The sequence below is a fragment of the Neomonachus schauinslandi genome, chromosome 7, assembly GCF_002201575.2.
Source record: "Neomonachus schauinslandi chromosome 7, ASM220157v2, whole genome shotgun sequence".
NCBI lineage: Eukaryota > Metazoa > Chordata > Mammalia > Carnivora > Phocidae > Neomonachus > Neomonachus schauinslandi.
Window position 1 is genome coordinate 111676921 of NC_058409.1, and position 15564 is coordinate 111692484.

General features: G+C 43.1%; 1 protein-coding gene across 1 annotated transcript in view; it reads left to right on the forward strand.

The window, feature by feature from the left end:
- The window catches only part of ARL15 (ADP ribosylation factor like GTPase 15), a 404981-nt gene that overhangs the window by 125391 nt on the left and 264026 nt on the right, over nt 1-15564 (forward strand). Inside the window, exon 2 of the mRNA XM_044917159.1 lies at nt 13395-13539. Coding sequence (XP_044773094.1) covers nt 13395-13539 — 145 coding nt within the window. The remainder of the gene's footprint in view (nt 1-13394; nt 13540-15564) is intronic.

Genomic DNA, 15564 nt, shown 5'->3' on the forward strand with positions numbered 1-15564 from the left:
GGGGATTTAGAGTATATCTTTTGCTCCTATTTGTTCACATTTTATTGGATCTCTTTTTATTACCTTATTCACTTCTTATTTCTTTCAAAGAAGGACTAGCTATGGCTTACAATAAAAAATCGAAGAAAGCATATAAGAAATACATGATTTAACACTGCATAATGTAGCATTTCAAAAATCTCAGGGTTGAAGATTTCATATCATCTGTACTTTTTTGAGGGTGAATAGAAATATGTGAATAGAAATTATAGGAAATTGTAAATCACGGAAAACTAATAGGATTGCAGAGAGCTGTGGTGTTCATGTATACTTGATTTGGAAGTCTTGCTAGTTAAGAAAATCTCAGGGCAATTTTGTATTCTCTACCATACCCCACTGCTACCAGATTATGTGACCGTGAGGTCTTACTTTAATATATACAGAATTAGTTAAGACAAGACTGAAATTCTTTGTTTCAGATTTTTACGTAGCAGAGAATACTTGCATTTTTCCGGTAATGTCTTACTCCCCTTGTGATTCCCAGATGAGTCCTGATCCTCTCAGATACATTTTATGTACTCTTTTGGTGATGAATATTTTATCTCTGCCAACAGTGTCTCTAATTTGTCCATGAACAGTTCCCTCGAGGACCTTTGTATGCACTATTATTGTAATTATAAAATCGATTCTAACACTAGATTCAAAGAATCATGAGTGTAGCCTTTCCTGCTTCTGGAGAGCCATGGAGAACTACAGAGTCCATTCAGGTGGGGTCATAATTCCTTGTACAGACTGCCGTAAATTATTTCCACAGATTCACCAAATGAGACAAAATGTCCTTTAAAAAACAAAACAAACAAACCACGTCGTTATCTAATGCTTTTCCTTCCAACCTCCTTCTCCATATCGTTAGTTGTTCTTTAACATGCTTGTTTACTGCAAGCATTCAGATTTTATTCTTTTGGGAAAGCTGAATTTGTCAGCCAAAGACCATGGTTTTTAAAAATTTTTAATTTTTTACAAAGCATAAATATGATTGCTCTTTTTGTGTGTGTATGTTCCAGGTGAGTAGTTTTTTGTTGTAACAGTTGCTTCTCGATTATGCTATAATTTGCAAACCAGAAAAGGGAGACTGGAAGAATTATACATTGGAGAAATATGTTGAACACCAGAATGGTCTATTAAAGAACAAAAACAAAAAAATGGCCCAGTCACACATCATCAGGGGATTTGTGTTTCTAGTGACAAGCTATAGCACAGACAACTACCTGATTGAATTTTTGTTCTTAAGTAACAAAAGCTACGTGCTGTACACATCTCCAAGTCTGCCCTGTCCCATTTTCCACCAAGATACTAAAGTGAAAGGAAAGCGAGAATATGCAAGTATGGACATCAGAGGTGCCAGGCATTAGCCTTCTGTACGTACACAGCCAACCCCCACCTTCATACATGTAAGAATAGAGCGGTAGGACGATGGAAGGAAAGCCGAGAATGCATGTAGGATAGAAGAGCTGTGAGTGCATAAGTGGGACATTAAGAGGGCAAACATGTTTGCTCAGGAAAATCCCAGCCAGATTTTCTACTAGCTTCCATCCTGCCCTCTGCCTTGAGTCAGCTGGACTCTTCTTGGCCATTCCTAAGACTCTGGCATATTCTTTCAGAGTAAATCCGTGGAATTGGAAGATCAACAAATGCTGTTGTATTTTATGTTCTTTAAATTGTAATAATAGAAAAAGTCTGCTGTCTGTTGGGCCAAGGGACAAAATGTGTAGTTGGTATTGTTTTTGGCTGCCCTACAAATGAATGCTCTATTTGCAATCCCGCAGGATCTTGGCTTTGGGGCTCCCTCCTTTCATTGCTGAAGGTAGGGGACAGCTATTTTTGTTCTCTGCTCCCTGGCAGCCAGGACCCCAGTATGAAGCCGAGGTTCATCCAGTTGGATGCTCCAGCCTGATGCTCATTGGCACCTGGCTGGTGCAGTCAGAGGTCATTCTTCCACCACAGTGGAGTTGGGTGCAGGGTGCCAAGTACAAATGGCGACTCCTAAAGTAGCGGTTGCTGCCATGTCACCATGGGCTGCCTTGGTTCTTGCTGTCCTTTAGCTTCTCATCTATTCTGTGAATTATCAGTATGCTGCTGTTTAGAAGCAAACTCCTGTCTGGTGTAAAAGAAAAAGGACACTTCTTTGAAATGATCGTATTTTCTTGGTAGCTCGAGAACTCCTTTGATGGGAGTTGGTGCCTTATTTGACCCCTCAAGAAAGAAGAAAAAAGTTGATCGGACTTTGTTGTGGGAAGACCCCAGATAAATAGGTCAGGCCCACAGAGTCCTCAGATATCTTCACCAACCTGTTAAATGGGACCCGTATTGTCTCTATAACCTATATGGGGACATAATTTAAGGCATTTGTGCTGTATCCCAGGGAATTAAATAGAGCAAATAATAAAAATGTTTTTAATATGAAGTCCACGTGCTACTTCTGAGGGAACGGAAGATTATTTTTGTTGGTATTTCATTTTTGATCAGTGACGTGTGGGGGCTGAGAGAAACCTGGTGATGGCTCTGATGACCTCAGATGGAGCTGCCTTCATCTGTGTTCAGCCTCTGTGAAGTTTGACAGTGGCTGGAAAGCGCCTCTTTAATGAAATGCACCTTTAAATAACTCTCTCCGATTAATTCCAGCTTCTAAAGTGAGAAGATGACTTGAACTACCACTGCTGCCAGCTCAGCTGTGGATCTGAAATACCCAGCTGGGCCCCCCCCACCAGTGCAGACTCTGCAGTCAGAATCTGTCTGACACGGGCGTTGATGTGTGAGGCGAGAGCACATCTCGCGCACTGTGTTGGCTCCTCAGTGCTAGACCGTAGTAAACATTCATCTTTGTCAGCAGTTAACAGCAACGAGATTTGAGGATATACGTGGGTTACAGACCCTTGATTCCCTATTATGCTTTTGTCTAGGTCCACATACACGTAGGAGAAGATTCACATTCAGTTCAGAGAATTGGTTTACCTGTTAAGATATACCAGTAATGTTTAAAAGCCGTTTCATAGGAGTTTTCTCCTCTCAGGTGAAGAAAAAAAAAAAATCCAGTGATGGTCCCACAATACATCATATCGTGATCCCTTTTAATGGCTGTTATTATAGCAAATCAAAGGACTGTCTACATGTCCTTGGTCACCGTTGGCATTTGGTATATCATATCAGAACTTTGACCAAATGGGTAATAAAATAAATCCAAATGCTGAATTAATTCTTTAATTATCTACTCTGAAGAGAGTCCTGATTGGCCAGAAAAATCTGTTCTCTTTAGGAAAACAACTCTAAGTGAGAAATCTAATAAGTCATGATGGTAATACCTACTGATTGAGCACTATTGAGAGCATTTGGTATAGAGTATCTCACTGACTACTCCCAGCAATCTGGGACATGATCCCCACTTTCTGGATTGGGAAACAGATATCAGTGAAATAACTTCTCCAGATCCCAGTGGGGCTCCATTTCAGGCTTGTCAGACTGTGCACTTAATAAAGCCATGTATTGAATCATGGGGGAGCTTATCAACCACAGGGTGGATGCTGTGTCAGACACTGAAGTTCCAAAGCTGAATTAGAAGTGGTGCCTACATTCAAGGGCTCCAAGTCTGGTAGGGGGAATATGGACTGGAAATCAGCTTCACAGAATGAGAAGTGTTACGACAGTGGAATAGAAAAGGTGCTAAAGAAGTTAAAGAAGATCATCTAAATCAGACTGAGGGCAAAGAAGTCTTTCTGGGAAAAAAAAGATCATGGAGCTGAATTTCGAAGGGTGACAGGAGCCAGCTAGAGGGAGATAGTGGAGAATGATGTGTAGGCAGAGGGCCAGTTCCTTGCACTTGGAGCATGAAAGAGACTGGAACACGACCTGTGCACACAGATCTGTATGACTGCCATGGGGGTCATTAATATGGTGGAAAATCATCTCCTATACATTATAAACTTAAGATATAACTTTAAATTTTGTGTGTCGAACCCTGGTTTAGGTGCTTTACAGACATTAACAACCATTATCTCACGTGATCCCTCGAACAGCCATTGGAGACCACAAATGAAGGCAAAGTCTAGATCATGAGGAGCCTATCTGCTTAGATAAGGAGCTTGGACTTTATCCTGACATTCTAGGTGGTCGTGGAAAGATTTGAAATCTTGGGAATGACTTGATGTGTTTAAGAAAGGTCATTGTTAGCATTTTGGAGACTGAACTGGAGTCTGTAAACCTGAGGTAAGGAGACCAGTTGGGAGAACAGACTGTATTATCTAGGAGATAGTGGGAATGTTTTTGAACAAAGGCTTTAGGGCTGAGAACAGCGGGGAGATCACAGAGACTGAGTGGGACAAATCAGGAATTGGTGACTGATGGGATATGTGGGCCTCAGATCCATCTTTGTGGAGCCTAAAGATTGTTAAGTGAAGGAATGCTCTGTTGTTTCCCAAAATCTGGGAATAGGATTTCCACTGTTAGGGGCTACCAGGAAGCCAACTTGAGTTTGGTTTGTTTTGCTTTCTTGTATTACAAGGCTCCCCAGCTCCAGTTCCAAAAGCACCCAAAGTACCAAGAGCAGAGAGAATTTGCTTTGTTAGGGTCTCTTCTGGGGATTTTTAGAGGATACTTAAACCTACTTGAAGGTCCACTTAGGGAGCCTAGCTCTTTTTAAATGTCTTCATTTCCTGACTCTTCCAAATGTCTTCATTCCCTGACTCTTCCTAAGTGTACAAAGTATAGGAAAATGCCCTTGGTAAGGAATATTAAACTGTTTATATATTTTTATGCCCCACTTCCCATCTAGAAGTGTTCTGTTCAGATAGTGACCAAAAATGAGATTTGATACAAAATGCGTTAATCGTTCATTTTCAGCTCAATTTTTTATTTCTTGGCTCTATAGGAAAAAAAAAATACATGGTCTGAAACTGACCCAGGTGAAGCCCTAATTTGGGTACGTGTGTGAATATGCATATAAAGCTTGAGTCTTATTACACACAGTCATGCCTGGGAAATTTTCTGCTAGTTTTATTGGATGATTCTGTTATTTTAAAAATCGATAGTTAGAAATGAGATCTTCCATCTAGCCATTAGAAGAATTGCATAGTAAAAGTAAGACCTTTATCTTCTACTTAGCTACCTTTTTGAGTTTTAGTTTAAAAAACAAAAACAAAAACCCACCCTTCTCCCCCTTGACCGATTTTCAATATGAAAAGTCCTGAAATTGTAGAGAGCTGGGAACATAGGAATGCCTTGAATTAGAGTCTGTTTAAATCTAATTATCAGATACATGCCCTCACTTTTAAAACCCTACTTTTGGTTCATCTTGAGGTGCTTGTCCCAGGACTAGTGAATGCCGCCCATCAGGGATGACTGATGCACAGGCTGGGAGCCACGTGGGTCCCTGGTCTGGCTCAGCACAGCGGCACTCTCTTCCATTCAGGGTCTCAGATGTCTGCTCCTCTGCAAAGCCAGGAGGCCAGTGTCTGTAGCGGCTAAGCATGAAATCCCCTGCTTCTGTTTGTTTCTTTTGTTGCCACGAGTTAATAGGGACAGAGACAGGAGACAGCCCAGAACAAAGCAGAAATAATGGAGTATTTCACCCCAAAAAGGAATGTGGATTGAGAAATACAAAGGGTAAGGCAAAGACAGACTTAGTGTCCCAAGGCAGTGTGATGTATTGGCCAGAAGCCTCAGCCCTGGGACAATTCCAGGCCAAAGCCTTCATCAGTGAGCTTGGAGCAGCCCACATGGCCGAAAGGTTTGACCCACCTTCTATAAAAACAATTTACTGTTTTTCCCACTAGGGTCTTAAAGGGCCACAGGATTTTTCACCTTGAAAAGTGGATTGCTCTGGTGACGTGGGGAAGAGTCTTCTGCTGGGGTCTGCCTGATGGTCAAGGGGCCTCTTCACAGTCGGCGCCGATTCCCTGTTCCTTCCTTCTCTTGCTATCAGTGCCACTTGAATTTCCATTCTCTTCACTTGTTTGCAAGAACCGCTGGTTTATTCCAAGACATTGGGGCATATTTGAAATTCATTTTTCTTGCAGGTAGAAGGAAAGGATTAGCTAAGAGATGGCATGTTTATTATAGACTATCTCCTTCACGTGTATTTCCACACATCCCGGTTTATTCATGTATTTTCTCCATACTCTCCCCAATACAGTTTATTTGGTTTAGTATTTACTTACGTATTTATTGAGGGATAATTTACATATACCTATATTTTAAGGGAGAAAATTGAGGACTGTTCTTTAGAGACGTTTCTCCCCCTTGCTACCGTGCTTAGAATCCGAAATCTCTGCAGCCAACATGGGCTTCTCTTAATAGACCAGCTTTGTCCTTGCCAGAGGACAAAAAATGGTTACGTGGAAGCACCAGAAGGCAGGGCAGAGAAGCCAGCAGCTCTTCCGGGCCCCCTTGCCTTCCTCCCAGCCCATCCGCTCACCCCCTTCCCTGCTCCCTATCTCCGCCCTGCAGGAAGCAGTTCTTCCCGGTCTACTGAAGATGCGGGTACTTGAGCCGTAAACTTGACGGGTGCAAGGAAGGAAGCAATGTCAGCACTTGCGCCGTCCCTGTCCCCTGCCAGGTGTCTGTTCTCTCAAACGGGCAGACGTCCTCAACGCGCTCTCATTCCCTCGAAACCACAGAAACACCCCACTTCTGGGGCTCTGATCCCTGAGTCTGGCCTCGGTGGTGGCGGTACCGAGGCTGAGAGGACATGAGTAGGCGCTCTGGAGCCAAGCAGCCCTGCTCGGACCTCCAGCTCTGTCCCTTCTGAGCTCTGTCGCACTGTCATATCTCCGTGTTCCCTCTATACTGGATGCCGCTAATGTCTCCTCCACGTGGCACCTCCTCAGACGTTAGCAGCTTCTGGCCCTGGCTCCACCGAGGCAAGTAATTTACCACCTTTGGGCCTCAGTTATCTGAAAATGGGAAGCATGTAGTGCCTTTGTCAATGCGTTGTTCAAGGAGTAAGTGAATTAGTACATAGGTCACTTGTATCAGGTGTTAAATAGTATTAGCGACATTTGTGGGTTTTTTTTTTTTAATATTTTATTTATTGACAGAGAGAGTCACAGCGAGAGAGGGAACACAAGCAGGGGGAGTGGGAGAGGGAGAGCAGGCTTCCTGCGGAGCAGGGAGCCTGATGCAGGGCTCCATCCCAGGACCCGGGGATCATGACCTGAGCTGAAGGCAGACGCTTAACGACTGAGCCACCCAGGCGCCCCCATTTTTGTTTGTTTTTAAGTTTTGGGGGCACCCATCCTTCCTCGTGTCTTTCCCAGAAGTTTAAGTAGCTTTATAAACCTTATGACACATTTTGGTCGTAGTTTCCAAAGACAGACCCCACATTTGACTATTACGGACTTAGAAAATACTGTATTTTAAATCTTACAATTTTAGGTATTTAAATACTAAGTATTTTATTAACTGGTTAGTGTTAGAAAACACTTCTAGAAATTGACTTCCTTTTAAAAGCTGCTTTCATTGTGAGAGTGAGGGTCAGAATGTATAGGTACCTCTTTTTGGTTTTATTATTATTTTTTTTAAAGATTTTATTTATTTATTTGACAGAGAGAGACACAGCGAGAGCAGGAACATAAGCAGGGGGAGTGGGAAAGGGAGAAGCAGGCTTCCCGCGGAGCAGGGAGCCCGATGTGGGGCTCGATCCCAGGACCCTGGGATTATGACCTGAGCCGAAGGCAGACGCTTAACGACTGAGCCACCCAGGCGCCCCCTCTTTTTGGTTTTAAAACCAGTCTGAGAAATAAATCCACTTCAGGTTATGGGTGAATTGTCTCGTAGTTTTAGATACCAACTAATTGGTGTTGCCTGCCTCTGACGAGTATTTATGGAGTGCAGTGCCAGGACCCACCCTGGGACGCCACCAAAAGGCTTGGCACTTTGCTATCGGAAATCTCTGGGTTTTAGTCAGTGAGACCTGTATTTAAATAGGGAGGAGATAGAGTGGGGTTTCAGGCAGTGACTGCATGGCCCTGGGGAAGTCCCAGAGCTGACTGAAGAACATTTTCCAGCAACTGTACAGAGCTTCAATCAAATTGAAATCATGCTCGGAATAAAATCATGTATTCATGATGAAAAACAGAGCCTCGATTGAAACAAATGCCATGTCCCCAAAGGCTAGGGATTCAGGGACACGGGATGGTAGGAAGTCCTGGCAATGCCGGGGCCGCTGCCCGAGGGGGAAGATTTTGAGAAAGACTCGGTCCAGGATTGAGAAGTTGTAGGACAGCTCTACCCCTCTGCTCTGGTGCCTGGCCACCCTTGGTAACTATAAAGTTAGACTTCATGAATCAAGGATGAATAGGTCTTTGGGTCGGTGCGTGTAATTCTATCATCTACTAATTCTTACAATTAGGAAAAAACAAAACAAAACACGTGTGGCCTGGCATTTACTGCAGCGATAGAAGTGTGTGTAACAGACCCAGGAGTGAAAGAAAGGATTAATTCTCTGCGGGAACTGGAGAAGACGTCCCAGACGAGGTGCCATCTGAGTAGAACTTTGAATAGGAATTTGCCAAGTAGAAACGAGTGGGAAGAGCCTTCCCTTCCGCGGACGCGTAGTCTGAGCATGAAGTTCCCAGGCTGCTGGAGGAACTAGTGAGTGATTGGGACAGTAGCCGGGGCCATTAAGGGGGAGATGGAGAGGGAAATGAGATCTACGGTTCAGTGCTGAATTAGTGCTTTAGAATGCCAGTTCGTGGAGCAGTTACTCACCGTGTACCTGTTGTGTATGGTGCTCTACCAGACCTGCCAAGACGTCTGCCACTGTCCCCGACAGAAATGGGGACATTTTAAGATCATCTTGCTGCCTTGGTGCTAGACCACCCATCTGAAATGCAAGTTCTCATTTGACCTTCACAATTTAATCTTTGGCTCCCCCCCCCCCCAACACACCCACCGCCGTACACGTGGTCATTCTCCCTTAAGCAAATATTGCTAAGGCTTTTGTTTATCTTTTTAGTTAGTCCACCTTTCAGCTAAAGATTACATGATTATATAATTTGTCCGAAGCCTACGACACAGATTTCTGGTGATTCTGGTCTCTGCCCTCTCTCAAGACCTTTCCACACTGTGATCTCCTCACATACAACATCGGTAGAAGCTTATAGACACATGCTAAGGGGAAACATCCTGCATCCCAGATACCCTGGGTCCTTTTGAAAAGGAACAAATCATAACAGACCCTATGTGAAAAGACCTGTGAACTGAAGCAGTCTAGACAAGAGACCATGACCTTGGTTGCCCACGCACGCGCGCACCCCCTCCTCCACCCCATAGCTACAGTGCAGACTCACCCTGTTCTCTATTCCCTGCTGCAAGTGAGGGCCAAGGGTTGTGTGTCTGTAGTGTCTTGGGTTGGAGTGGAAGGGGATGGAGCCTGTGGAAGCCGCTGTGGGCCGGCGAAGGGAGGTACCAGCATGTGGGCTGCCAGACCCTTGCCCAAGGAAACTATCACCTAGGATACATTAGGATAATAAGCATCCCGATGAACAGTTATTTATTTGTATGGTGCCTTTCTTGTAGCAAAATGCATTGAACTGATGCCTCACAACATCCTCGTGAAGAAAGGAAGTGGCAGATAGTGTTGAAACGTTACTGGTTAATCATGGGGAAACTGAAGCATGGATAGGTTTATGGAGCCTGAGCAGAGTCACACAATGCCTTAGTGTCTGGCCTGGGAATGAAGCCTGAGTTTGCCGCTTGCTGTCAGGACTGCCGCCGGCATTGTGTTTAGCATTGTACAGCAGTGAAAGGGGCTTACTCCTAACAATGCGAGAGCTGCTTTAGGAGGCAGACACAATGAACTTTGGTACAGTATAGTCTAGAGGCCAAAATGAGTAATTTTAAGTAAATTGACTATGAGATCCAAAGCTTCATTAAGTTTTAAAATGAAAAACAAGTGAAGACTGTACAGTTTTTAGGAACTGACTCAAAAAACATGAACATTCTTCTCCCGTTTGAAATAGCATATTTTTAAAAGCCTTATTTTGTTGGCTCAAAATCTGACACTATTCCTGCCAAGCATAGGATTTATTTATTTCAAATAAATATTCAGAGGTTCTGTGATTTATTTCAAAGATTCTGTCTTGTAATGATTGTCAATCTAACCTTTATGCCTTTTGTGTTCCAAAATACCTGATTTCCATAGACTGTGTTTTGGGGCGGCTGGGGGAAGGCTTTTGTTTTATTCAGATTAAGTTTGGGTTCTTCCAGAACAGTTGAAAATACAGAGCCTGGAATTCAGGAACGAGACTGGGGGGAGAGGAGAAATGTCATGTTAGGTGTCTTAAATATCACTGTGGAGAATCTAGAGAGAGGAGATGAAACATACATGTGGATAAGAGTGTCACTACTAAATTGCTTTTCATGTCCTAAGTGTCTTGGTGACCTGGAGAAAATTAACAGGTGATCTAGATATTAATGAGTTTGGCTGCAAACGTTTTTACATTCTGGATTTTAAAAAGATCATGAAGGTGAAATTTTGGAACTTCAAAGTATGTTGAGTAATACTGGTATATGAATAACTTAAACAGGGCAATATAGCAATCACCTACAATTTTATTTTGTATTTAAGATTTGATTGTTTGGACCAGGATAGTTGGGTCAGGCTCCTTCCAGGAGATAGTCTGAGGGAATTCTGGGAGAGGAGCTGAACAAGAAAGGGACAGTCGGGAGCAGGAATAGGATCTCTCCCTTCTTTCCCCAGTGAAGATCAAAGTAGCCCAATGAGAGAAACCACAGTGTGATTAGTGGTGTTGCCTGACGTAGTTGAACATGGCAGAACTCTCCCAAGTGAATAGCTGCTAGTCAGTGGTCCTCTTTGAGGGAACACATGTGTATATGCATGTATGTGCATATGCAATACATCTGCTTCTTCGAAAAACTCACCATGAGTCCAAGAGACTCGGGGATAAAGTTTGCAAGAAGTCACACTATCAACCAACCTTCATGCAAATCCAGGACATGTGATGTGTTGGCATCTAGGGTGCTCTTTATAGTTGTGGTCATTAATCTTGTAAGAGAAGGCATAATGGAACTCAAATAATGCCAAAGAACAGCAACTAATATGAGGGAGTAGGAGGGGTTGCTATATGCATGCAGACTGAAATAATTAGGGGTCCTTAGGTTTGAAAAGACGGAGCAGAAATAGGATTAGAGTTTAATAAATTTGTGAAGAGTATGGATTAGATGATCATAGAATTGTTTACCAGAAGTAGGCAGAACCTCTTAAAAGCCAAGAAGTGAACTGAGGACAACTTGCCTGTTATGCCGGGCAAGTAGACCCTGTACAGCAAAATCACTCTTGAAAACTGGACTGACTTTTGGCATTGAAGGGAGCTGAAAGGGTAAAGGGTTGCTCTTACTTTGATACTATTTTCTTGAAATGTGAGGGTACCGGGAAAGAATAGATGAAGCTTCCTAGTAGTTTTTACATTTTTTTTTTCCTTAGGTGAAATGTCAGTGTCGTGGGTTCTTCATTCAACATTTATTCATTGAAGGTAGATTCTGTGCTGTGTCTTCCGCTAAGCCCTGGGGACACTGGGATGAAGATGGAAAGAGGTGGTTTAGTGGTAAATAGGAAACTGTAATGGTCGGTGTGGTGACTTGACAAACGTGCCGTAAGAGCTTGAGCCAAATTGCTAACATTCTCCAAGGATCAGATCAGGTGCCCCTGGAGAAGGCATGCTGAAGCTAAGACCTGAAAGCTGACAATTTCACTGAGCCAAGAGCTAGGGGAAGAGGGAATGGCATCTGGGAGTGCCTGGAGGTGCGAGAGAGTCAGTGTGGCTGGGGGGGGCAGAGTAGAGGGAGGAGTGAGTGGAGAGGGATGGGAGAAGAGGCTAGGTGGAAGTGAGGGGGTTGGTGGAGCAGATTATGGAAAACCTTGTAGATCATAAGGGTTTGGGCCCTAGAACAGTGGGAGGTCACTGAAGGTGGTTAAACAGATAAGATCAGATTTTGTCTTTATAAACAATCATGGTGGCTGTCATGGAGAACAGAGAGGGCGAGAGTCAATATACTGGAACCAGTGGGAGAATGTTGGTGCTGTCCAGGTGATGGTGGCTTGGCCTAGAGAGAAGTAGACAAGTTCTAGAGCTATTTCAGAGGAGGTATGGACTTATTGAGTGACTAGGTAGGAGAAACATGGGAGAAAACCAGTCAAGCTTGACTTATGAGAGCCAATTAGGCCTCAGATTTTATCTGAATGAGAATTAGCACAGACTTTTTATAGGACTCTTCTCTCATGATCTCCAGATGATCTAGCAGTCAGTAGGTCTCTCTCCCTCTCCCTCTTTTTCTCTCCTGAGTTACTGGGGACCTAAATATTTAAGGCTCTACAAGTCGGCACATAATTGGCCCCTAATAAATGAATGTCAAATAAGTAGAAAGATCATTAACTACCTAATTTCCAGTCTCCTAAATCTCCCTGCCTTTAACTGTTGCAGAGCAAACAGGTTCTTGCCATGCCCAAACTGTAAACGGTTCATAGTATCCTGAGGTCATTTGACCTGAAACAGAATTTGGCCCAGGTCAAGATGGCAGTGATATGTACAGGGACTCTGTTGAATGATTTGTAAAAGCTTTTTATTCTCAAATAATACCAGAGTTGGAAGACTAACAGAAGGAATTTTCATCGGTCATTAACATTTTACCACGTTGGCCTTATAGTCCTCACCATATAGAGCTGATGATGGAAACAGATTTAGAAATTTTCTTAACCTATTAATTATGGACATCAAGACCCTTCATCTCTAAATACTTGATTAGTACATGTTTTCTCAGAACAAGGATTTTCCTTTTATAAAGCACAGTACAGTGATTAAATTCAGGAAAACATGACCTCATACAACACTGCTGTCTATTATGTGGTCACAAGTCAGCCCTCACCTGTTGTCCAAATCTCACTTTGCCATTTTCCTCCACCTGTTCTATGGGTCCAATTCAGAAGGCTGTTTCTAGTCTTCTCAAACCTAGAACAGTTCCTCAGCATTTGACTTTTAAGACATTGAGATTTTAGAGAATGGGCCCGCCATCTCATGGAATGCTCCTCAGAGTGGTTTTGTCTGAAATTGTCTCATGCTTGGATTCAGGCTGTGCATTTTTGGCAGGAAAGCTGAGCGAGGATGTCATGCTCCTCACAGGGTGCCTGTCGCAGCAGGAGGGGAGCCGTGAGGTCCACATAGGTCTCGTTCCTAGGGATGTTAACTTTGACCACTTAAGGTGATGTCTTCTGGGTTTCTCCACCTTGAAGTTACCTCTCCTTATAATGAATAAGTTATTTACTTCATACTTAGTCATTATAAATGTTACTGAGCTTTGTGTCCTGTCTTATTTAAAAGAGCCCTATTTTCCCCCTTTCTTGGCAGTGTTTTAGAGCACTCTGCTGCAAGGGACCACCGCCCGCACGACCTGAATATGACCTGGTTTGCATAGGCCTCACAGGCTCTGGCAAGACCAGTCTGTTGTCAAAGCTCTGCAGCGAAAGCCCTGAGAACATCGTGTCGACCACAGGTGGGTACTGTGCCAGGGTTCTACCCCTTTCTCTTTTTCACCCCTCAAATATTCTGGTTTCTTATGCTATTTGTGGGACCTCTCTCTTCTCTTTATGGTTAAATGCTTCAGTCAGTTTATTTTTGGGTGTTCTGTTTTTCAAAATAGAGGAGGGGGTTAGATGCATTAAATTTCTGTACCCTGTATCTCTCTAGTTGGATATTTCAATGCCACTGGACAAGTCAAGCTCAGGAGAATATTAGTACAAACTAACACCGAAACCGGGAATTTTAGTACTGTAACAAAATAGCTTCATCTCAGGCTCACTGAGTGCTAGTCTCCCTTGAGGAATCACTCTGGCCTACTTGTGTTGGTCATACACTCCCTAAACGGTTCAGCTGATGGTCTGAATCTTCTTTCCTCAGAGCTCCTGTCTGGAGGAGAGTCAGTGCAGGAACCACTGATCAGGTTATGTTGTTTCTAGACGTGGCTAAGAAGTCAGTCTAGGCAGTGGTTCTCAATCAGGAGAGACTTTGGGTTGTCACAGGTAGGGGAAGAGTCTACTGGCTTCTGTTGAGTGGATCCCCGGGATGCCACCAAACATCCCACAATGAGCAAAACAGGCCCTCACCACAAGGAAGAGGGAGTGAGGGCTCACTTAGTGGCTGATTGGGTTTGAATGGTGAGCAAGAACGAAGCCAAAGATGACTCAAGGCCTGGTTTAGGTGATAGGAGGGTAATGGAATCATTAACTAGGATTTCCTATCAAGTAGGAAAAATACTGATGACCAAGAAGAGCCTTACCTCAGTTAGGGTCAGGATTTACCATCAGATAAGTTGGGTTCTTAGAGCTTTTCAGATTTTAGAAATGTAGATGAGAAACTGTGGACTTGTAAAGCAATAGAGACAGCACCATTAAAGGATGAAGAAAAGAGGTCTGCCCGGTGGCTCAGTCAGTTAAGTGGCCAACTCTTGATTTCGGCTCAAGTCATGATCTCAGGGTCCTGGGAATAGGCTTTGCACTCAGCGGGGAGTCCGCTTGGGGTTCGATCTCTCCCTCTGTCCCTCCACCCCCACCCTCTGTCAAATAAGTACATCTTAAAAAAAATAAAAAATAAAGGATGAAGAAAAGAGTAAGGTGCTTATGGTAATTGGTGAGACGACAGAGGGTGAGCAGAGCTCAAGACTGGCCTTTCATGTGAAGCCATTCCTGTTTTCCCTTTCTCCAAGACAGAACTGAGCTCTCCCTTCTCCCCCACTGTACATTGTCCATATTTCTGTTATTTAGTGCCTACAACACTGCTGGCTACATTTATGTCCCCCAGCCTGGGGTGTAAAATCCTAAGGGCAGAGATAGCACATTTTATTTGGCTGTATATACCCAGAACCTAGCATAGGCTTTGGACATAGCTCCAGATGTTTTTTGAGTGAATAGGAGGCAATAGTAACTTGAATTTTGTTTTTGCATAAAGTATCAAAACTCTGTGCGCCTTATAATGGCCTTACATGGCAGGTAAGATTTTTTTTTCCCCTCCAGATTCTGTCTTTAAATCATCTGAGGCTTAAAGTTGTGGTGATGTGGCTATTGTTACACAGCTAGTGATCGAGGTAGGGGTGTCAGTTCAAGTCTTCAAATGAAGTTTAGCTGTGCCTAAGGCTTAGGATTTGTGATGAGAGTAGTATTTGCTGACTGTTGGTAAAATTGTGGATATCTTTGGAGAAATGGGTTATGAAATTATACAAACCTTATTAACTTAGTAATTCTTTCCAAGCAAAATACCGTTCCCTAAGATGTGTAAAAGTAATACAAAATATAGTCTTCTTCACTTAACCGGAGGTATAAATCAGAAGCACTCTTGCTACAAAAGCAGTTTTGAATTGTAATGTAAAAGATTATCTGTAAATAATACTATAATTATTTGTAAATTATAAGTTTTATATCATTATTAAATTTTGAACATGTTCCTTTTACTGGAACCAATAGTTACATTGTGTGCTGGTTGATTTTTCTGATACATTAGATGTTAAGTTGCCTAACATTTTGGA